The sequence below is a fragment of the Elgaria multicarinata genome, chromosome 4 (genome assembly GCF_023053635.1).
Source record: "Elgaria multicarinata webbii isolate HBS135686 ecotype San Diego chromosome 4, rElgMul1.1.pri, whole genome shotgun sequence".
In the NCBI taxonomy this organism is placed as follows: Eukaryota; Metazoa; Chordata; class Lepidosauria; order Squamata; family Anguidae; genus Elgaria; species Elgaria multicarinata.
Genome location: NC_086174.1, coordinates 2,593,410 through 2,617,781, shown reverse-complemented (window position 1 = coordinate 2,617,781; position 24,372 = coordinate 2,593,410). Strand labels below are relative to the sequence as shown.

At 48.6% G+C, this 24,372-nt stretch overlaps 1 protein-coding gene across 2 annotated transcripts in view; it reads right to left on the bottom strand.

The window, feature by feature from the left end:
- The window catches only part of OTOF (otoferlin), a 187,287-nt gene that overhangs the window by 51,148 nt on the left and 111,767 nt on the right, over positions 1 to 24,372 (bottom strand). For both annotated transcript variants that reach the window (XM_063123783.1, XM_063123781.1), the window contains exons 6-19: positions 21,552 to 21,628; positions 20,693 to 20,819; positions 16,792 to 16,846; positions 16,352 to 16,483; positions 13,860 to 13,922; positions 12,169 to 12,253; positions 10,786 to 10,945; positions 10,391 to 10,577; positions 8,513 to 8,699; positions 4,710 to 4,933; positions 3,007 to 3,115; positions 2,041 to 2,224; positions 448 to 568; positions 174 to 274 (exon numbers count right to left, since the gene is read on the bottom strand). In XM_063123783.1, coding sequence (XP_062979853.1) covers positions 174 to 274; positions 448 to 568; positions 2,041 to 2,224; positions 3,007 to 3,115; positions 4,710 to 4,933; positions 8,513 to 8,699; positions 10,391 to 10,577; positions 10,786 to 10,945; positions 12,169 to 12,253; positions 13,860 to 13,922; positions 16,352 to 16,483; positions 16,792 to 16,846; positions 20,693 to 20,819; positions 21,552 to 21,628 — 1,812 coding nt within the window. The remainder of the gene's footprint in view (positions 1 to 173; positions 275 to 447; positions 569 to 2,040; positions 2,225 to 3,006; positions 3,116 to 4,709; positions 4,934 to 8,512; positions 8,700 to 10,390; positions 10,578 to 10,785; positions 10,946 to 12,168; positions 12,254 to 13,859; positions 13,923 to 16,351; positions 16,484 to 16,791; positions 16,847 to 20,692; positions 20,820 to 21,551; positions 21,629 to 24,372) is intronic.

Here is a 24,372-nt window from a genome sequence, read left to right as displayed (position 1 = left end):
TGAATGTTTAAAATTTTGTATACTTTTTTTAAAAATGTTTACTGTTTTTAACTTTCGTAAACCGCCCAGAGAGCTTCGGCTATGGGGCGGCACATAAATTAAATAAATAAATAAATAAATAAATAAATAAACGGATTAATACGAAGGGGTCCGATTTGCGGGAGATGACTCACAGGCATCCGCTGCTCAGCTCTTCCAGGACCCCTCGGAGGCGGCGCTCCGGGTGGGGCTTCTCCGTCTTGATCATCTCGTGCACGTCGTTCAGCCCTTCTTCCTGGAAGATTAGAAGCGAGTTCCAAGATGCAAATCTGGCAGTAGGAGGCCCCCACCGGTCATCCTAGATGACCTGCTGGAATCCTAATCCCGTATCCTGGAAGTGGGGGCCTCTGCGCCCCCCGGATGTCCCCCCTCCCCTCGTCTCCCCTGGCCCTTCTTCAGGACCCTCACCAGCTTGTCTGCAATCTTGTCCATGATGTTGGAGTTGTAGAGGCGCCGTCTCTGGTCCTGCCACCAACTCTTGATGTAAATGCAAGGCTTCTTGTCAAAATACGGAAGGTGAAAATAGTTCCTGGAGCAGCGGGGGGAAACCGTAGACTTCAGGGGTGGTTGCAAGGGGCGATGTCCCCTACAGAGACCCTCCTTTGCACCCACATGCACGTCCGTGGGCAGATGTGGGGGTCAGAATGCCAGGCACATCGTTCAAGCTCCAGTTCCGGCCTCAGTCCTCAGTTGCTTTGAGTAGAGGACATGCAGGGAAATACAGTCCAAGACCCGACCCAGAATCCCAGACCCTTTCCTCCTCCTCCTCTTCCTCCTCCCTTTCCAATGACAGACAATACGATAACCAACAGGAGGGAGGGAAGGCAACCAGGATGATCAGGGGTCTGGAAACAAAGCCCTATGAAGAGAGACTGAAAGAACTGGGCATGTTTAGCCTGGAGAAGAGAAGATTGAGGGGAGACATGATAGCCCTCTTCAAATACTTGAAAGGTTGTCACTCAGAGGAGGGCCAGGATCTCTTCTCGATCCTCCCAGAGTGCAGGACACAGAATAACGGGCTCAAGTTAAAGGAAGCCAGATTCCAGCTGGACATCAGGAAAAACTTCCTGACTGTTAGAGCAGTATGACAATGGAACCAGTGACCTAGAGAGGTTGTGGGCTCTCCCACATTAGAGGCCTTCAAAAGGCAGCTGGACAGCCATCTGTCAGGGATGCTTTAGGGTGGATTCCTGCCTTGAGCAGGGGGTTGGACTCAATGGCCTTGTAGGCCCCTTCCAACTCTGCTATTCTATGATTCTATGATTCTAAGAGGCAACCATTCATTATGTTGATTATTGTGTCATGTGGGGAGGGCACACAACGGACACACAACTGACAGCACGTTATTTTGTCGATTTAAACCACAGGGGAAAACAACAGGCTGGTCCATTGCTTATCCGGAGACCCGTTGATTAAGAAGTCGTACGGCCAGCTACGTTGTGTAATCTCCCCCGCCAGGTGCACTATTCCAGAAGGTCATAGAGTTCTCTGTCAGGAACGGCTGACAGCACCCCAGTCACTTCTGTTTAGCCAGCAGAACTTTGAATGCATGATGGGATATGGCTGGGAGGACTGAGGGAGGAGGGAGGGAGGAGGGAAGGAGGAGGGAGGGAGGAGGGAGGGAGGAGGGAAGGAGGAGGGAGGGAGGAGGGAGGGAGGAGGGAGGGAGGAGGGAAGGAGGAGGGAGGGAGGAGGGAGGGAGGAGGGAGGGAGGAGGGAGGGAGGAGGGAAGGAGGAGGGAGGGAGGAGGGAAGGAGGAGGGAGGGAGGAGGGAGGGAGGAGGGAGGGAGGAGGGAGGGAGGAGGGAGGGAGGAGCACCAGCAGCCCAGAAGGACGCCGGGACTTTCAGTCACATGACAAGGGGAGGAGCAACATGTTGTGTGGGGAGTACTGGAAGAATAATGAATGGTCAGTTGCCCCTTCCCCCCTCCATTGGCTAATATGTCATCCGAGCCAGGCCAAGGGTTTCCCTTGTCGACGCGACTGGCCAAGCTCACTTGCCTGTCAGTGACCAAAGGCTTCATTGGTGGGGAAGTAGAAATGGAGACAAACTCCCCGTCTTCATTGGCTTCCTCGTCACTCTCGTTCTGCAGCAGCTCGGATTCCTCCTCGTCACCGCCGCCGCCATCTTTCCTCTTCTTGATGGTGGGCTTGGACATCCCATCAATTTCATTGCCATAATTGCCTTGGAAAACGGAAGGGATGATTTGGGGGATAATCTTAGGGTTGGGAAGTGGGAAGTGTATCCTCCCTAGGCAGGCCACTGAGCCGAACCATTCTCACAGAGCTGAGGCTCTGTCTGGACGCCGGGCGAATATCTTAGCTGTGCTCGGTGTAACCAAGATGGCTGCCATCTTGATAACTACACATGGAACCAAGTTCAAGGAAGGGCTGTTTGGGGTAAAGCGACGTTCGTAGAATGCGACTCCACAGCAAAGCCTCAAAGGGCTCACTTCATCTATAGTCTGCTAGCAGGAAGTGGAGGAAACACACAACCTGAAATTCACATAACTAGGACTGAGGTTGTACAAATGGTTTTTGGACAGAAGAAAGTTACCAGATGGTGATGTGTTCCTGCCATTTTCCAGTAGTTAAACTACAGCTGCCTCCACTGACCTAGCACCCTCCAGATGTGTTGGACTACAATCCCCAGCATCCCCCAGCCAGCCTGGCTTGGGGATGCTGGGGGTTGTAGTCCAACACACCTGAAGGACACCAGGTCAGGGGAGGCTGCTATATAAGAACGAACCATCATGCATCCACTACCATGAAATATCATCATGTGGTGACATTTCCCTGTCTAAAACAATCCCTGAAAGTCCCCCGTCAGTCCTCAAAGTGTCCAAACCCTACTTCAGAGGCCGGGTCAGGCACACAATGGCACCACGCATGTCATCGCAGTTGGCAAATGCTCCTTATCCCCACACTCCCCACACTCCTTTCAGGAAGCTCCGCTTCGGTACGTACCGATTGTGACCTCAAAGTTGATAGGTTTATCTCCGTTCTTCCTGTCGACCATGGTTGCCTCCAGAAAGGATCCAAAGAGAAAGAACTCTTCCATCTTGCCAGTGCAGTTCTGTGGGACGGGAGAGAAACCCAGCCATCGTGGTGACTGCCTTCAAGGTTTTAATCTCGTACAAACACTGTGTTGTCCCGAGTTGGACACATGGGCTATAAAGTCCGCCGTTGCATATCACAGGAGAGGGGAAATGTTTTTTTGGCCTGGGTGCTGATTTCCAATATGGGACTGGTCTCGGGGGCTGCATTCCAGTAGCAGGTGGGGTTATTGGCCGTGGGCAGGGCCAAGGAGAGCTGGCATTCTTACCAATGTGGACATTTCCCCACCAAGCCCACAAAACACGGCGTGATTCGATGCTGGGCAATCCTGCATTGAGCAGTTGAGCAGAGGGTTGATGGCCTTTTAGGCCCCTTCCAACTCTACTATTCTATGATTCTATGAATTAAAGTTTCATTGCCTTCAAATACCCTCTTATCACTGTTTGGAGGTATCAGTAGAAGAAGCTTGTGGCTGAGAGGTCTAGCTAAGGCCTTAGTTACAAGCAGTAAGAGTTTTTAGCTACAATAGGCTGGTATTTGGGCTCCACCCCCTGTTTCCTAGGGTGACCCTATGGAAAGGAGGACTGGGCTCCTGTGTCTTTAACAGTTGTAGAGAAAAGGGAATTTTCAGCAGGTGTCCTTTGTATGCATGCAGCACCTGGTGACATTCCCTCTTCATCTTGACCAGATACAAAAGAGAACAGGGATCCCGCAGCTTTACCTATTGTGATGAAGAGGGAACTTCACCAGGTTTGTCCTCACCTGTCCTCCTTTTCATATGGTCACCCTAACCAAGGGCCACATCTGGCCTATGGACCGGAGGTTCCCCATCCCTGGTCTAACATGACTGAAAGAAGGTTTCCAGATGTCTGGCAGAGGAACGTGCCTGCCCTGTCTTGCCTAGCAATACCAAAGAATGAACTTCCGACCTGAGCTCATGGAAGTCCAAGGGACAGGGCATCCATCTTGTCCCATGGCCACCTCCATGATCAAAAGGAAGTCACGTTCAGATCCTTGCATCCAAAGTGCCAGAGTCCGGCACCGTGAGGCCTTCAGAATAGCAGGGGTGCTGAATCTTTCCCCCAGGGGTTAAATCCAGCCTTGCTAGGATCCCAATCCAGCTCCCTGGAATTTTGTAGGAGTCCCTGGCCCCTTTCCCCATCTTTCTTGCAGCCCTCCACCCAGCAGCCATTCTAAAAGGCTGAAATCCCGACCCTAAGGCTTAGTTGCAAGCAGTAAGAGTTTTCAGCTACAATAGGCAAGTATTTTGGCTCCACCCATTTTTGCCTCTAGCCCCACCCCATTGTAATGCGACCGCTGAAAGCTTCTCCAAAACGGGATCCGGTTCTGTGGATGACCGAGGCTCCACCCCTCCCTAGCATGGGAATGCAAGTTCAACGCAGCCTCCTTTGGGTGCTCTCTGCTATGGCCAGGTCAATCTACGAACCACCAGCTTTCTTCTCCTCCCTCGGCATGGATCAATATTGAGTTCACCATGGCACCGGGAAGGACAATAATGGGGAACGGTCCCATGGTGCTGAGCGTCCCCCTCTGCTGAGGTTGTGTAAGACCCGCAGGACCCTAGAGGACTACCGTGGCACGGGGGAACTTACGTCCGCGACGGGCGTGGCCAGCTCTACTTGAACTTCTGTGGAGCTGGTGAGCTCAGGGTTGCTGGTATCTAAAATCTCCACCGCCAGGCTGACGAGCAGACGGGCCCGGAAGGAGACCCCTTCGCCCAGACCCTCGTTCAAGTCCTGGTGTTCGTCCATGAGGGTATAGTTGCGGGTGGAGCCGTACATGTTCACCCAGGCAGGGCCGAACGTGGGCAAGAAGCCTGGAAAAGATCACCAGCACTTACTTAGAAGCAAGTCCTTTTACATTATTATTATTTTTTTTACCAAGGGCAGTATCCAGCAGGGTGCTTATGGCCCCGGCCAATTCGCTTGCACCCTGCCAATGCCAGTCTGCAAGCAGCACCCACTGCTTGCAGAATGAAGATTTAGCACTTCTGGGGACAGCTGGAAATAAGCTGAAATGTTTGTTTCTGGAACAGAGCAAACTGGTGAAGCTCACATAAGGGACTTCTGTCAGCCTGTCCCAATCGAGAAACAAGCATTTCTCTCGTTTCAGGCCCTCCTCTGGGAAGGGCAAAATCCCTGATGCACCTGAATTGGAATTGTTGTAGATCACAAGCTGAATATGAGCCAGTCGTGTGATATGGCTGCAAAAAAGGTAAACGCTATTTTGGGCTGCATCAATAGAAGTATAGCTTCCAAATCGCGCAAGGTACTGGTTCCCATCCATTTGGCACTGGTTAATCCTCATAGAATCATAGAATAGCAGAGTTGGAAGGGGCAATGCTCTACTCATCTAGAGTATTGCATCCAGTTCAAGGCTCCACACTTCAAGAAGGATGCAGACATAGAATCATAGAATAGCAGAGTTGGAAGGGGCCTAAAAGGCCATCGAGTCCAACCCCCAGCTCAATGCAGGAATCCACCCTAAAGCATACTTGACAGATGGTTGTCCAGATGCCTCTTGAAGGCCTCTAGTGTGGGGGAGCCCACAACCTCCCTAGGTCACTGATTCCATTGTCGTACTGCTCTAACAGTCAGGAAGTTTTTCCTGATGTCCAGCTGGAATCTGGCTTCCTTTAACTTGAGCCTGTTATTCCGTGTCCTGCACTCTGGGAGGATCGAGAAGAGATCCTGGCCCTCCTCTGTGTGACAACCTTTTAAGTCTTTGAAGAGTGCTATCATGTCTCCCCTCCATCTTCTCTTCTCCAGGCTAAACATGCCCAGTTCTTTCAGTCTCTCTTCATAGGGCTTTGTTTCTAGACCCCTGATCATCCTGGCTGCCCTCCTCTGAACATGCTCCAGCTTGTCTGCGTCCTTCTTGAATTGTGGAGCCCAGAACTGGACGCAACACTCTAGATGAGGCCTAACCAGGGCTGAATAGAGAGGAACCAGTACCTCACATGCTGGAGTGTGTTCAGAAGAGGGCAACCAGGACGATCAGGGGTCTGGAAACAAAGCCCTATAAGGAGAGACTGAAAGAACTGGGCATGTTTAGCCTGGAGAAGACAAGATTGAGCGGAGACATGAGAGCACTCTTCAACCACTTAAAAGGTTGTCACACAGAGGAGGGCCAGGATCTCTTCTCGATCCTCCCAGAGTGCAGGACATGGAATAACGGGCTCAATAGATAGGAAGCCAGATTCTGTCTGGACATCAGAAAAACTTCCTGACTGTTAGAGCAGTACAACCTAGGGAGGTTGTGGGCTCTCCCACGCTAGAGGTCTTCAAGAGGCAGCTGGACAGCCATAGGTCAGGGATGCTTTAGGGTGGATTCCTGCATTGAGGAGGGGGTTGGACTCCATGGCCTTGTAGGACCCTTTCAACTCTACTATTCTTTTATTCTATTTTTCCTCCCTTATCCATCCATCCTCCTTAAAGTCCTGCACTTTCCCAGTGGGTTTCAAAACAGAAGGTGTGCCGTTATTCCTCACCTCTGTAAGCTTTCATTCATCCTCTCTCCCCCCACCTTTGCTTTCAAGCCTCTTCTATGTCTGATTGGTTGTTGGGCATGCAAATAGGTCTGAGATGAGGGTGAGGATTGGAGCAATGCTGCCGATGGCATAAAGGCACTGAGGACACCTCTCCTGTCTCACCATCTAACCAGTTCAGGTGGAGCAGGTGGGCAGACAGATGACAAACAGACTCCCAGAGGTGCGGGCCAGATTCTCATGCATTGCAGCCATATAACTTCAAGAGCATTTCCTGGATGCAAAGGTGGGCCAAACACATTTTTATATATACAAAAGCAGCCATTCTGGGAGCCTCGTGGGCTGCTTGAGCTGCTGGCGGCACCTGGTGTTAACAACTTTCCCCTGTTTTTTGGAGTTCTATTCATATTGTAGTTATCCTTTATTTATTTATTTATTTAAAATATTTCTGAGCTTCATTTCAGGGCAGAAGCCCTCCCAGGGCAGTGTACTACAATAAAAACTCATAGAAGCATAGAATCATAGAATAGCAGAGTTGGAAGGGGCCTACAAGGCCATCGAGTCCAATCCCCTGCTCAATGCAGGAATCCACCCTAAAGCATCCCTGACAGAGAGTTGTCCAGCTGCCTCTTGAAGGCCTCTGGTGTGGGAGAGCCCACAACCTCCCTAGGCAACTGATTCCATTGTCATACTGCTCTAACAGTCAGGAAGTTTTTCCTGATGTCCAGCTGGAATCTGGCTTCCTTTAACTTGAGGCCATTATTCCGTGTCCTGCACTCTGGGAGGATCGAGAAGAGATCCCTATACAATACTAAAAGTATACAATGCATACTTTTGTATGCAATATTTATTTATTTATTTATTACATTTCTATACTGTCCAATAGCCGGAGCTCTCTACAATTAAATGGCTTTAATTGTAAACTGCCCAGAGAGCTTTGGCTGTTGGGCAGTAGAAATATGTAATAAAAATAAATAAATAAATAAGTGATAAAAACACAACCAAACAGTAAGAACGTGGTAAAACAGCAATAAAAATAGTGACAGCTATCATACCAGGGGAAAGCCAGAGTAAAATAGTAAGTTTTCAAGCCATTCTTTAAGCCTACAGTGATGGAGCATGACAGACCCCCCCACTGGCAATTGTGAGGGCCAAAGCAGAGAAGACCTTCTCATGTGTGGTTGCCCATGTAGCTGCTCTCATGGGTGGGCAAATGAGGACGGCCTGCTGGTCTTGAAGTGCTTCAAGTTCCTTATGGGGTCTTCAGTGAAATAGCCCCTCCACCCCTTACAGGAATGGTGCTGCCCCTGAGTGGGATGGGAGAGCCCTCATTGCCCAAAAGGTCTACACTCAGCCCACTATCGCCTCCTCTAAATAGGTTTGGCAGGTTTTTGTAGTATTTCCAAAAACCTCCCAATCTTGATTAATTAGAAGTTGATGACGGGAAGTTGCGGGAAATCATAGAATCATAGAATAGCAGAGTTGGAAGGGGCCTACAAGGCCATCGAGTCCAACCGCCTGCTCAATGCAGGAATCCACCCTAAAGCATCCATGACAGATGGCGGTCCAGCTGCCTCTTGAAGGCCTCCAGAGTGGGAGAGCCCACCACCTCCCTAGGTAACTGGTTCCATTGTCGTACTGCTCTAACAGTCAGGAAGTTTTTCCTGATGTCCAGCTGGAATCTGGCTTCCTTTAACTTGAGCCTGTTATTCCGTGGGAGGATGGAGAAGAGATCCTGGACCAGTATACTGTATATAATGTATACTGAGAGCAACGTGGTCTTCATCACACCACTTCCAAATAAACACGCTGGACAATGGTTGCCTCCAGCCTCCAGCCTCACACAGTTTGAATAGAGGCTTGAAAACGGTGATGTTAGTGGGCAAACTCCTTCCCCTCTCAACTCACCTTTGTCTCCTTCATTGGAGATCTTCCTGAGGTCGATGAAGTGGGTCCCGATGGCCACGTCGTTGACCTTGTCAGAGTCACGGATCTGGACCTTGATCCGTTTGCACAAGGGAGGGAACATCTCTGTGAAGACGATCTGCTCATTCCAGAATGGTTCATAGCTGCTCTTCTGGACAGAGGTTTTCCCCTGAGCAAGGATTGTGAGAATATATAAGAAAAGCTCTGAAAGGTCCAGTTAGCCAGGCATTCCTCTTCCAACAGTGGCCAGGCAGCTGCTTCTAGGTGCCACATCTCCCAACCCATGGCCTTTTCAGGGTACAGGAGAAGATGCTGATTAAGATGGGGATCAGACTGCTCTTCCAGGAGAAGGTCAGTCAGTCCCCTATTCATGCCCACCCCGTCCAGAAAAACCAGCCTTGTCATCCTCCAAGTCAGAGGAAGGACCGCCTGCAGAACCTCCATCTCCCCAGCCTTGCAGAGCTCTGAGATTATGAAACCAGGTTAGGACCCTTTAACAGTCCAGCCAGCTCCTCCAGAAGACGTGGAGTTGACTACAGTATAGGTAGTGCTTGCCTATATAAGGCTTCAGTTGGCTCTAGCTTGCTGCTAAGACAACATCTTCCTATAGTAGGAAAGTGCTTCAGTCAGCAAAGCACCATCCAATCAATCCATGGTCTTGTTACAGCTGCCCTTTACACAAGAGGACTTCTGCCTTTACCTAGTTTGCTATGCCTGGCGCACTTACTTTTTCCAGATTCTACCTACCTTGACTCAACTTTGCCTGCCTTGACTTGACTGTTCTAAATAGACTTGATCTCCTTGCTCAGATCTGATCCTGTCAGATGACATTAGCGTCCCCTGTGGGTTTCAGGTAGCTGGAGAACGGGACATTAGGAGCTCACAAACAGCAGCCTCCTTCCTAGCGACACACATGGGAGGTCCTGGTGGTCATCATGACTGAGAACCACTGAAAGCGGCTCCTCCCACATGGATTAGCCTATTTGCCTTTTAAGCCAGGCCTAATGGCCACACCTTGTATCAGTGAGTTCCATGAAGTTAAGTGTGTGCTGTGTCAAAAGAGGAAGGGAATAGAGGAGGAGGAATGTGTTGGGTGATTTGATGAAAGGACCAAGACCACATCCAAATTCAGTTCCAGTGGCAGAGGTTGCAAATGTATCCAGTCCACCCTGAGGGCCTGTATGAGGCTCTGGGCTGAGATAAAGGCACAATCAAGCAATTGATCAGGGCTGACCCAAATTCTGCAGCCGGCTTCTTCTTGCCGACCAGCTGGAAGTCCAGGGAGACAAGACCCAACCCTCCTTCCCCACCTGCAATCTGAATTAATGCCTTGGGTGGGGGTGGGGAGGTGGAACAATATATTTGCATTTGTAGATTTCAGCCTCTGTTCTTTATAGCTTGAAGCAGGTTATTATTTCACGTTGCTGAGTTCTGCAAACAGATTCCGGGGACAAACTCTAAAGCAGCCTTCCCCAACTTGGTCCTCATAATAATAATAATAATAATAATAATAATAATAATAATAATAAAAAATTTATTTATTTGTTACCCGCCTCTCCCTCTGGATCGAGGCGGGGTTCAACACAAATAAAAACACCATAAAATACATGCAACTAATTCAACCTTGCCTGCCTTGAGCTGACTGTTCTAAATAGACTTGATCTCCTTGCATTGTTTTGGACTACAACTCCCAGGATTCCCGACCATTGCCCATTCTAGCAGGGGCTGATGCGAGTGGAAATCCAGAACATCTGGAAAGCACCAGGGGAGGCTGCTCGAAGGAGCGTTGGCACAAACATAATCCATTTGTATCCTTCAGTAAGGCTGAAAGTCTTTTGCGTGGCCAACCTGCTCACGTACCTTCTGTCCCGCAAAGACCACTTGGACGTAAGGGTCCACCAGGTCTTTGTTCTCCCCAATGAGGGCCTTCTTCACGTTGGCCATGATGCTGGTGTTCATGCGTGGAAGACCCTCCGCCCGATAGATCTTGATATAGAAGCGAGCCCACTGCCTTTCTGGGGGAACTCCGTCCGGAAGAAGCAGGTTCCTGCAAGATGCAATGAACTCAGGTGAGGGATTGTAGCGGGGGGATGGGGGACGGAGTAGGGGCAGATGGCTGTTGCTTCACGCATCCAGCCAAATCTCTCATCAGAGAAGTATCAAAAGGCCTCCTCCATTCTCCACCCAATTGCCTGACTGCAGTGACACAGTGGTGAAGAGGAAATCCTGTTTTTCCTCCCCTTCCTCCTCCTCACCCCTCAATGTCATCCTCGTCGGTCTCGTTCGCCTTGTGGGGCGTCTTGATGTTGTCTCCCTTGCCCACCACGGCGACGTCCACCTTCAGGTAGCCCTTCAGCCCAGCCGTGATGTCCTCTGGATCCAACAGGATGGCCCACTTGTGGTAGAACTGGTGCTCTGCGTGGAGAGAGGGGGGAAAGAGGTGGCCATGAAAGCTTCCACTGGGCCTTCTCCATGTGGCAGCTCTCTAGATCAGTGGTGCCGGGTCTCTTTCGGCCTCTGGGCCGAATTCCGTTACGGAGATGCTCTCAGGGCTTGCGTTCCAGTGGTGGGTGGGGCTGAAGGCAAAAAGGGCAGGATCATATGTCAAGGGGAAGGGTTGAAGATCAAAGGGGTGGGACCCCCCTCCCCCCCCCCAAAAAAAAAACCACCAGCATTTTTTACCTTGAAGCTCTTACTGTCATGGCTAACCCTACTGCCCCTGTTCTGGGAGAAGGTGTTTCAGGTAATCAATCAGAATCAGATTCAGAACTAGAAGACGCAGCGCCGGACAGCAGCCAGCCTGTACCAATGGGGGAGGAAGCTCTCACAGGTGATTCCCCAGCTGGGAGTCAGCCCTCTCCAGAACTTATCTCCTCAAGGCCAAATCCTACACACTCAGTGGGAAATGGGCTTTCTTCCAGAGGAGAGCGCCCCAATCAGTTAGATGATGCTAGGGTCCGCCAGAAGCTAAAATGCACGGAGCGGAAGGAAGGCTTAAGAAAGTCAGTCCAACTAGGATTGCGCCAGAACCTGCCTCCACACCAGGCTCTCTGAAGTTATGGGTGTTTGGGAAGGGGCTTCCTGTTCTCCTTGATCCAGCAATTGTCTCGCTAAGTTTGCATAGTTTTGCCTAGGGGGAAGTTTAAAAGAGATTAGACTCTCTTCAGGTAGAAGAGAAGTTTGCTGCTTAATAAAAGCTTTGCGGATTACCTAGCAGGCCTCGTCATTTGTCTCCCATCGAAAGCAAGAGCTTTCTGAGAAACATGACACTTACTGCCAGAGACTAAGGCTTAGGAGAACTATTTCAAGTCAACCCTTTAGAACAGGCAGATTCCTATGTTCCTGACTCCCATGCTGGTTGGGGATGATACCACCTGTAGTCTGACACATCTGGTGGGCACCAGGTTGGGGAAGACTGCATCAAAGGCAGCTGCTTCAAATTGGGTTGCCAGCACAAAATGGACATTTCTTGGCTCTTGGGATCAGAGATCTGGGAAACTCTATGGACACCAGTCCTGGGGCCTCCTTGCTTCTGAACTCAGGTTTCAGAGAGTATAAGCAGCAGGAGGCATCACTGCAGCTGTTCTGCGGAACCTGCCTTCCAAACCCCAAATCCCCGCCCCCCATTTATTACACACCTGACTGGGTATAAACAGTCCCTACGTCCATCTTGAAAGAGCCCACCAAGGTCCCACTGCGCAGGAGGTTCTTGGAGTGAATCACCTGCAGGTTGACACAGAGGAAAGAGTGAAATGAATGCACAAAAATAACAAATAAATAAATTTGTCAAGAGCAGACCCCGGATCTGTCAGCAAGCCTTTGGGGTGGTTGTAGAACGGCCTCCCAAGGGAGGCTCACCTGGCACCTCCCTTGATGGTCTCCTGGCATCAGACAATGGTTTCCTTTTCTTTCTTTCTTTCTTTTTATCTTCCAAGGACTTTTAACACATCTCGAACAGCACATTAACAGCATAGAACAAAAGATGCTTGCTATTTTAGTCTCTGCTTTTTATGGCAGTTGGGATGGATTTTCTTTTAGTGTTTAGCTTTCTGTGTGATTAGGTAATTTGACTGAATTATGTTTGTTTTCAATTCTGCTTCTGATTTGTTTATTGGATTTATTGTTGAATTTGATTATATTATATGGACTGTATGTTGTTCTTTTAAACTGATTTATTGTATGTCACTGAAGCCTTAGCTAAACCTAAGGTTTATCCCGGGATTTATTTATTTATTATTTATTTATTTATGTATTACATTTCTATACTGCCCAATAGCCGGAGTTCGTCCCGGGGTCATCCCTGTGCATCTAAATGACACAGAGGGGATCCCGGAAGCAGGCAGGGATGACCCCGGGATGATCCCCAGATAAACCTTAGGTCTAGCTAAGGCCTCAGAGATCTTGCTATGGGGTTAGTAATGTTTTCATTCATTAATTCACTATATTTCTATATTGTGGCAATAGCCAGCACACTAGGGGTAATTCATCAAATAAGAGAGATACAAAACAAAATTTTTAAAATGTTATTAACGGTACCCTAAATGCTGCCAGGGCTCTTGACTAGGAAAATTCAAACAAGAAACACACTTTGAAGAACAACAACTGAAGGAGCAAATTGAAATGTAAGAGTTCCATCCCAGGTAGCAAGGTGGAAAATTTAGCCCAAGGATGTGTGAATTCCATGCCAAAAATGTTTTAATTTTCCACGAATTAAAAGGATGAAACTTTCAAGCTGTATGAATGCTACGAGTTGAGGAAATATATATATCTCAGGCCTTAGCTAGACCTAAGGTTTATCCCGGGATCGTCCCGGGGTCATCCCTGTGCATCTAAATGACACACAGGAGATCCCGGGAGCAGGCAGGGACGACCCCAGGATAAACTTTAGGTCAAGCTAAGGCCTTAGTTTGCATAATTTATGCTGCATTTCCCCCCTGTACAATTTAGTCCCATCATTGCTACCCAGTCGTTTCAATGGGCGATAGTGCTCAGTTATTGCCTCTCCCCATATCAAGAAACCTGGAGAGAAAGGACTGAGCAGGAAGGGGGCCAAGAAACGTTGCATCAGTCCTGACAGACATGGTAGCAGAGATAGACGAGGCAATTCTATGTTAAGGACAGCAAAAACACGTTGTGGTTGTGAAAGAGAAGGTCCGCCATTATTTCTCTACTAGCCGAAGCTCAGCTTGTCTTCTGTCCAGGTTGTCTTCTTCTGAAGTATTAATTGTCTCTCTGTGAGTGACCACGTCTGTCTCTCTGTCAAACCCCCCCCCCCTTTTTAAGGAATACTCCAGCTGAGAAAGGGAAGTCTGTGGCGAATTTTACTCACGGATAATTTGATAATTTTGTCGAACATAACATCTGGAGGTACATGGAAATCGAAGACAAAGTACTAGAAGGAAAGAAGAAGAAAACATCCACTAGTCGTCAGCTACAGTAACAAAGAAAAGTATAGAGACTCAAATGGATATGGCTGTAGATCAGCCTTCCCTGACCTGATCCTCCAGGTGTGATGGAGACCCATTTCCCTGATCTCCAGCCGGCAAGACCAAACTGGAGGGCTCCAGGTTGAGGAAAGCTGCAGGACATGTCCCCCAGTGCCGAGGCAGAAACAATGGAGGTAGTCAAGATCTCCCTCAACAGTCCAGAGGGAAACGTTAATATGTTGGTCAAGAATGGACACGGACAAGGAAATGTTCTTTATTGATTGATTGATTGATTTTTTAAAAAGAGCTATTTCTGCTGTGCTAACGGTTCTCCTCTGCAATCTAAATACATTCAAACATGAACATCTCCCAGGAAGCAAAATAAAAGGGGGGAAATATTACAGCTTTGGTCACCTGACTGTGCTCACCCACCTCTGCCATCATGTGGCTCATAACGCATCATGCAACTAGGGTATCATAGAATCATAGAATAGCAGAGTTGGAAGGGGCCTACAAGGCCATTAAGTCCAACCCCCTGCTCAATGCAGGAATCCACCCTAAAGCAACCCCGACAGATGCTTATCCAGCTGCCTCTTTAAGGCCTCTAGTGTAGGAGAGCCCACAACCTCACCAGGCAACTGGTTCCATTGTCGTACTGCTCTAACAGTCAGGAAGTTTTTCCTGATGTCCAGCTGGAATCTGGCTTCCTTTAACTTGAGCCCGTTAATGTTGATGGCCACTTATTTGGATGGTCTTAAAAGGGGATTGGACAAATTCCTGGAGGAGGAGAAAGCTAACAAAGGCTACTAGTCCTGATGGCTAATTGCAGCCTCCAGTATCAGAGGCAGTAAGCCTGTGTGCACCAGTTGCTGGGGAACATGGGTGGGAGGGTGCTGTTGCACTCATGTCCTGCTTGTGAGTTTCCCATGGGCAGCTGGTCGGTCACCGTGTGTGAACAGATCGCCAGACTAGATGGAACCTTGACCGTCTTATGTTTTTATGCAACGTTCCTGTTATACAGTTTTAAAACTTTGTATTAATGTTGCCATTGCAACAGTGCTGCTGAGATTTTTATTTATTTTATTTATTTATTACATTTTTATACCGCCCAATAGCCGAAGCTCTCTGGGCGGTTCACAAAGATCTGGATCAGGCTGTCCACCCACTACCACAACCCTGGTCCTCTGCCTCTTGCAACGGACAGCAAGAAAGGAAGCTCCAGCCCTCTTCACAGGCCTTATCTGGGGATCTGAATGTATGGAGAGGAAGCAAGATGGTGCCCACTGGCCCTGGCCCTGCTCCAGTCCATAAGTTGACCCACAACTGTGACCAAAGTCTACACACAGAGGTTTACACTCGGATCCTTTGGCAAGGTTTGGCCCAATGCCTTAGTGCAACTGCCAGCAGCAACATATGGTTCTTATGGGATTTCACCCATCTGATTTCTCCTTGCCTAAATTGACTCGATGGCCTTGTAGGCCCCTTCCAACTCTGCTATTCTATGATTCTATGATTCTATGACAGGTGGACACAGGGATGGGTGAAGAAGTTATTTTTGCGATTGCTCAGATTCTCCAAACACCACCTTAAAGTTTGGCTCACCTACTTTCCCACGTTAAATTGCGCTTTTTCCCCATTTTGTCCAAATAGGGAAAGTACCCATTTCAAATGGGAAGTGCACATTTTTTAAAAAAAAATGTACCAAAAATACACATTTCTCCCACAAACATTAAACTGTGAAAATGCACAATTTTACAAAAATGCACTTTTTAAACTGCACATTTTTTTAAAAAAATGTGTGTGTGTGTGTGTGTGTTACTGTGAATCCATGCTTGAGCATGTGTGGACATTTTTGGAAATCATGCTATCCTGCTTGCATTTGTGTTCGAGGCTGTGAGTGGACATGTTCTCATGATTTGCAAAAATAAATGAAATTCTTGCAAAGCCCACAATGGCAGCACTGACCACAACCACCCATGGATAGAAACGTCTTCAGAATCATAGAATAGCAGAGTTGGAAGGGGCCTACAAGGCCATCGAGTCCAACCCCCTGCTCAATCTAGGATTCCACCCTAAAGCATCCCTGACAGATGGTTGTCCAGCTGCCTCTTGAAGGCCTCTAGTGTGGGAGAGCCCACAACCTCCCTAGGTAACTGATTCCATTGTCGTACTGCTCTAACAGTCAGAAAGTTTTTCCTGATGCCCAGCCGGAATCTGGCTTCCTGTAGCTTGAGCCCGTTATTCCGTGTCCTGCACTCTGGGAGGATCAAGAAGAGATCCTGGCCCTCCTCTTAGTGGTGGGGAGGGTTTTTCCTCATACTTCTTGGTGCTTCATGAGCTTGAACTCCCATCAAGGAGGAACAGGGAGGCGAGTAGCCACCAAGCGTGAGCTCACCTCATTATAGTAAGGGCAGTTGGTCGATTCCTTCATGGACGTGTATTTCTTCTCGTCCCCCACCTCCACACACACCACGGGATCCATGTTTAGCCCCACCAGCTGCCGCGCTTCGATGACTGTGATGCTGACCTAGTCAGGGAAGGAAAAGATGAGGCACCATCACCTTGGTTGGTCCTTGAGTTCTCCCCATCTTCTTCCCTAAGTCCCTCTCCTCACACATTTCCAAAAGTGAGGTGAATGCTCACTCTGGTGGTCCGTACAAGAGCCACAGAAATGAAGCTGTCCACATTGTGATCAACCCAGCTGTCTGCTGCTGAGCAATGGCCCCCAAGAAGAGGGGCACAATGTGGGTCTGGAAACAGCTTGGACAATGTTTTGGATTTCTACTATACTCAAGGCACTCAAGGCACAACAGAATTTTAGTGGAAGCAACTTACCTGGTAATCCATAGGTCTTCCAGCACTGGGCTCCATTTTAATATCTGGCTTGGATCTTGAAAATAATAATAATAATAATTAATAATAATAATAATAATAATAATATAAACAACAACCACCAACAAATTGTACAGCCTATTTTACATATATTAGTAAGTCTTACAACAACCTTGTAAATCTAGTCTCTACTGTGAATGCCAGGTTATAGTTGGAGTGTACAGCATTTTCCAAGCATCCCAATTCAGTATTTTAGTTAGCCACCGCTTTGAACTTTTGGGAAAGTGATATAAAATACATTAACAGATAAATATTAAGTTTCTAGTGATGAGAGCCATGTTCCGTATTCCTGTGGCATATAGGCATCATTTAGAGAAGTTTTGCAAACTTTTTTTTTTTAAAAAAAAACCCTGAATATTTAAGAGGCTGAGTGCTCCTTGGCTGTCTTACTCCAGTAGGTGAACTAACTAACTAACTAAATAAATAAATAAATTAACGAATTTAACGAGGTGGGTGGAGCAGTGGTGAAGGGGAGCCTGCCCCACCAGCAACACAGCCATCACGTTCCCACCAGTGCCCCCATCCTTGAATCCACTGAGCCATCCGTGGGTGCTCAGCCCCATGGGACCAGCCCCACACACTGCTTGAGAGTGCCAGGCGTCTTCCGGTCTTGGGCAATCACTCAGGTCTTTCCCATCCTAACAATACAGGACTGATGGGTGGGAAATATTTGTGTGGTCAGCCCTGCTCACACGGTGGGCACCTTCACTGGCGAATCACAGAGGGCCTGCTTTGAGGCCCACAGGTGCCCTTCTTCCGTTGTTGAGATCATTCAAGGGCAGGCCAGCCCTTGTCAAGGCTTGTTTCCTATTGTCTGATGCTGAGAAGTGTGTATCCTTTAGAACTGCCAAATTCCTTGTCAATGCTCTACAAATACGCGCCACAAAGTCAAAAAGCTGTATGGAAAACTAGTCAACTCTTAAAAGTTTGTTGGTGGAATTTTAAATTGTATTGTGTTTTATCCTGTGTTTTATTCTGTGTTTGTGTATAATGGCAATTTGCTAAGACACAATAGAGAACGTTTGTTTGGGGGTGTTTTGTGTGTGTGTGCCCCTGGGCCTGACGTTCTGCATCCCTGATTTAAATACTGGCAACTGAGGTGGCTGAGGGGAGGGTGATGAGAACAAAAGCTTTAGGGTGGATTCCTGCACTGAGCAGGGGGTTGGACTCGATGGCCTTGTAGGCCCCTTCCAACTCTGCTATTCTATTAGGGTGACCATATGAAAAGGAGGACAGGGCTCCTATATCTTTAACAGCTGCATAGAAAAGGGAATTTCAGCAGGTGTCATTTGTCATTTGAAGCATGGCTCTTCATAGAATCATAGAATTAGGCTGACCCTATGAAAAGGAGGACAGGGCTCCTGTATCTTTAACAGTTGTATTGAAAGGGAAATTTCAGCAGGTGTCATTGGTATATATGGAGAACCTGGAGAAATGTCCTCTTCATCACAACAGTTAAAGCTGCAAGTGCCCTGCCCTCTTTTAAATCCGGTCACTCTGGTATAGCTCCAGCAGCTTTAACTGTGGTGATGAAGAGGACATTTCTCCAGGTTACAGGAGAAGATACAGGAGCCCTGTCCTCCTTTTTATAGGGTCAGCCTAATTCTATGATTCTATGAAGAGCCATGCTTAGGGTGACCATATTTGGGAAACCAAAAAAGAGGACACCTAGTGTGTGTGTGGGGAAACAGCTTTCTGAGTCCTGCAGAAAGTACATTATTCCCCCGCCACCTTAAAGAACCCGATTGAAGTGGAGGAGGGGAAAGGATTTCATTCTGCACCACCACCATCCACTCCAATTGGGGCCTTTTCTATAATGTCCACGAATGACCCACTTTCCCCTTTAAGGCCTCAATCGGAGCTCGGGGTGGGGGAATGATGTGCCTCAAGAAAGCATGTCACTCCCTCCTGCCATGCTAATGGCAGCCTTAAAGGGGAAGGTGTGTCATTCCAGGACATTCTTGAAAATTATAGAAAATCCCCCCTGACACCATGGAAAGAACAAAAAACAGGACAAATCCGGGGAAATCCTGACAGTTGGTCACCCTAGCCATGCTGGATCAGACCAAGGGTCCATCTAGTCCAGCATTGCGTTGGGATCAGTGGCCAAGCAGTGTCCCAACGAGAAGGCCACACAAAGGTCACACGTCTTTCTTTAAAAAATTACATTTATTTATTAAATATATATCCTGACTTTCAACCAAAAATAGCACTCAAAGTAGTTAATAATCGTGAATGGCAAATAAAGGCAATCTCAATTGAAATATAGAAACAAATCACTTAAAACACAATTAAAATCACAGCAATTAAAAGAAGACTAATCTACACCAAGCAGGATATTCCACTATGAAAGCGGGATATAAGAGGCAGGAGCCACACGGCTGCTTTAGAGCGGTATTGAAGTGCACTGACAACCGTTGGGGCCCATTGACACAGACCATAGCTAGACCTAAGGCTTATCCCTGGATGGTCCAGGAGTCAAACCTTTTCATCTAGGTGACACACAGGGGATCCAGTGCTCAGGCAGGGGCGAACCCTGGATGGTCCCAGGATAAACCTTAGGTCTAGCTGTGGCCACAGACCATATATACCACTTTCATACTGCTATATCCCTGCTTGGTGTGGCTCCTGCCTTTTATATACCTAGGGTGACCCTATGAAAAGGAGGACAGGTCTCCTGTATCTTTAACAGTTGCATAGAAAAGGGAATTTCAGCAGGGGTCCTTTGCATATATGGAGAACCTGGTGAAATTCCCTCTTCATCACAACAGTTAAAGCTGCAGGAGCTATACTAGAGTGTCCAGATTTAAAAGAGGGCAGGGCACCTGCAGCTTTAACTGGTGTGATGAAGAGGGAATTTATTTATTTTATTTATTTATTTATTTAAAGCATTTTTATAGCGCCGCCTCACCATTTCTGGCATCGAAGCGCTTTACAATAACACATAAAACAATTCCATTAAAACCGTATATACCAATGACCCCTGCTGAAATTCCCTTTTCAATGCAACTGTTAAAGATACAGGAGCCCTGTCCGCCTTTTCATAGGGTCACCCTAATATACTGCTTTCATATCGCTTCCATAGTGCAATATCCTGCTTGGGGTAGATTAGGCCAGAATCTAACCAGTTTAAAAACAACACCAAAAACAAAAAAACCCAACCCCCCGCCACCCTTCAGCAGTAATCTGGCTTCCAGGACTGAATGAGAAAAACTTTGCCTGCTGGTGGGAGCCAGCCCAGCCTCTCTTGGTAGGGAGTTCCAGAGGGTAGGACACGAATGCGAGAGCAACCGCCTGCTTGTATCTATGATGAAAATACTGTGACTTGCCCCAAGCCCTTTGGATGGAGCAGGCTGCAAATTGAATCAAATGTAATACAGGCGTGGACATGGATCTGGTTACATGGAGATTCTGGCTCTGGAATGTCCAGACTTGGGCCTTAACTACACCAAGTAGTTAAGGCCCAAGTCTTAACTACACCAAGTAGTTAAGGCCCAAGTTTTGTGAACCGCCCAGAGAGCTCCGGCTATTGGGAGGTATAGAAATGTAATAAATAAATAAATAAAATAAATAAACAAGTAGGATATTCCACTATGAAAGTGGTATGAAAGCGGTATATAAAAGGCAGAAGCCACACTACTGCTTTAGAGCGGTATTGAAGTGCACTGACCACTGTTGGGGCCCATTGACACGTACCATAGATAGCTTTCACACCACTATATCCTGCTTGGTGTGACTTCAGCATTTTATATTCTGCTTTCATATCACTTTCATAATGCAATTTCCTGTTTGGTGTAGTTTAGGCCTTGGACACCAGCCTGGGTCCCCACCTTCTCCTCCTCACCTCTTATTGGACACATTTGTGGTGACGGCTGTGACCGAAGCCAGGGAGATGGTGTCCGGGTCCAGGCCGCCTCCGAGACGCATCGCTTTACGGTCCAAGTCTTCTGCCTCCAAGATGGCTGGTTCATCTGCCAGGGAAGGAGGACGCACAAGCTCACGGTTAAGAGGCTTGCTTGGAATGACTGCAATGGAACTTCAAGTGGCCTTAACTATGACTGCGTCGTGCCCTCTGAAGAAGAAGAATTGATGTCGGAGAAACGTGAAGATGGGCGGTAGGGGTGCTTTCTAGTGCTACCGATCGAAAGGCATTTTGAAGCCAGGGGATTGCACAATACAAGCCTCGTCTAGAAGCAGCCTGTGAAGCGCACAGAGAGCGTCACAATATTGTGTGGATTCTCGAGGGTCTACTGTTGCTCCTATTAGGCAGGAGGTTGCATCAAGGGATCCCTTTTCCTTGGACTGTGTTTGAATCCCTGAAATCTGCAGAATAAGCCCTGCAAAGGTCCCATTAGCAATTCAGTAGTGTAATGGAAGGAGAGACAGACAGAGAGAGAGAGAGAGAGAGAGAGAGAGAGAGAGAGAGAGAGAGAGAGAGAGAGAAGCCCTACTCAGGTGTTATTAAATGGAGTAGAGCCTCCTGCATCCGTGTAGAATCTCCAACCGATTGAGGACACTGGAAAATCAGCACCCTGGATCACGTGGAGATCCTCCCCGGATACAGGATCCTCTCCTCTTCAGGCCGTGACCCTACCTGAGTAGAAGGAACGAGAAAGGTGTGAGGAGGGCAGCAGGGTGTGTGTGGGGTCTCCTTCTCCTCACAGGTTGGCTCTGAGCACCTGAATAGGGCCAGGGAGACATACCGTGCTTCCGGTGGTGGTCATCTTTGGGAGGACGTACTTTGCCCAGCTTCATGGCTGAAAAGACTCCTTTCCCCGCTCTGTAAGAAAGACAGATGCACAACGAGGGTTATTATGCCGCTTTACAGCCTGAGGAAGAGCAAGGCAAGCCCCCTGCTCTGAGCAGTCACTCCCAGTCTGAACTTGGGACAGTGAGGACTAAGGAGATCCCAAGAGACGGAGAGGAAAGCGGACGATAAAATATGAACAAATGCCAACGCAAGTGCTGAGGGCTAAACCAGGCTAAACCAGGAAAACCCAAAGGTACTGGACAGTTTCATCCAACTGGCAGGGCAAACCCTTGGGTGGATGTTCTTTACGGAGGCCGTGTTGGAGGCCTCACTGAAAGGCCAGGATCTCTTCTCAATCCTCCCAGAGTGCAGGACACAGAATAACAGGCTCAAGTTAAAGGAAGCCAGATTCCAGCTGGACATCAGGAAAAACCTCTCGACTATTAGAGCAGTACGAAAATGGAACCAGTGACCTAGGGAGGTTGTGGGCTCTCCCACACCAGAGGCCTTCAAGAGGCAGCTGGACAACCATCTGTCAGGGATGCTTTAGGGTGGATTCCTGCACTGAGCAGGGGGTTGGACTCGATGGCCTTGTAGGCCCCGTCCAACTCTACTATTCCATGATTCTATGGTTCTATGACTCCTGAAAGAATGACTTCTCCAGAGTTTCACATGCAATGGAATCACTCAAATATCTGCAAGTCGGACTTTTCCTGCCCTGTGGGTCTTGCTTTCCACTCCTCCCACCTTCTTGTCCCCCTTATTGCTTAATGACTTATTTAACTCATTTTTTACCCCGCACAGAGAGCGGCGTCCAAAGACCAGTAGCCTGAGAGGCCCTGCTCTGAGCCGGTCCGGGGGGCTTGAAGGAAGTTGGTATCGATGGTGAGGCTGATGCCATAATACGCCAAGGGCAGTAGTGGAGTGTGAAGGATTTTGTGCGGCTTTGCTACGATATTCCCCAACATACAGGGGGGGGCACCCCATCCACCCCACCCCCCCGCTTCCCTTTTCTTAATTGGACTTTGAAATGTGAGTGCCGCTCACAGGCACCCAACGCACGCATAATGAAAAGCTAATGAATGAATGAATTATTCACACTCCTTTTCAATTTGAGAACAAGGGAAGGGACCGTCTGCAGGGGGGTCAAGGGAGGTGAGCAATGTGGTTGCAGGAGGCGGCGAGGAGCCCTCCAAAATCCAATGTCGACATGGACGGGCCTGGAATTCCAGGCGCCAGGCAGCCAGGGCAAAATGGGTGAGGCGCTATATCCGGGTGGCTCTGAATTAGCTAGGCAAAATTCAAGACCAGCTACTGGAATCTTCTTTGCCTTGCAGGAGAGAGAATTTTTGCAGATGCAGCTTTTCTCAGCCCCAAGGGACAATCTGCAATGGGAAACGTTCCCCTACTCCGCTCTTAAAGGTACAGCACATGCGCTCACCCTGCCCAGCCTTGGTCACCTGACTCTGTGCTCACCCACCTCTGCCATCATGTGGCTCATAACGCGTCATGCAACTAGGGTATCATAGAATCATAGAATAGCAGAGTTGGAAGGGGCCTACAAGGCCATCGAGTCCAACCCCCTGCTCAATGCAGGAATCCACCCTAAAGCATCCCTGATAGATGATCAGGGGTCTGGAAACAAAGCCCTATGAAGATAGACTGAAAGAACTGGGCATGTTTAGCCTGGAGAAGAGAAGATTGAGGGGAGACATGAGAGCACTCTTCAAATACTTCAAAGGTTGTCACACAGAGGAGGGCCAGGATCTCTTCTCGATTCTCCCAGAGTTCAGGACACGGAGCAACGGGCTCAAGTTAAAGGAAGCCAGATTCCGGCTGGACATCAGGAAAAGCTTCCTGACTGTTAGAGCAGTACGACAATGGAATCAGTTACCTAGGGAGGTTGTGGGCTCTCCCACACTAGAGGCCTTCAAGAGGCAGCTGGACAACCCTCTGTCAGGGATGCTTTAGGGTGGATTCCTGCATTGAGCAGGGGGTTGGACTCGATGGCCTTGTAGGCCCCTTCCAACTCTGCTATTCTATGATTCTATGATTCTATAATAAACTGTAGGAACTTAGGAAGCTGCCTTATACATAGTCAGACCCATGGTCCATCTAGCCCAGTATTGTCAACCCTGGCAGGCAGCAGCTCTCCAGGGATTCAGCCAGAATGTCTGCCCCAGACCTACCTGGAGATGTCAAGAATTGAACCCGCAACCGTCTGCATGCAAAACAGGTGCACTATCACTGAGCTACAGCCCCACCCTATGGCTCTAACATAATACAGAGGCCCCCTTTGCTTGGATTTTGGGCCCATCCAACTTAGGGCCTTAATCAAGGTGTAAGTATCACACTTGGGGAACAGCAGTTTCGTGATCAAATAAACACTGACAAGAAACTAGCTAGCAGGGCTGGTGCCAGACTATTTTGTGCCCTAGGAAAGGCGAGCTCTGGGTGCGGGCGGGGAGGGGGGCTACCTCATGGTGGTGTGTGTGAGGGGGTGTCATTTGCGCTGTCCCAAAGCCTATTGGGGGTGCAGCCCCCCTTAATTTGAGGGGCAGCCCGTGGGCGCCACTTCTTCCATGCATCCCTGAGGGCTGCCCCTCCCAGCTCTGGAAGGGCCGCCCGTCTGAGCCTCCTTTGGGTTGCATCAGCAAGGCCAGGCACGCTGCTTCTGCCCCCGGCCGTGCGGCTGCTCTTGCGCCTCTACGCGCCCTGTGAGGAGGGGCTGCGAATGAGCCTTGGCTGGCTGGTGGGGTGGTCTCTGCCCCGCA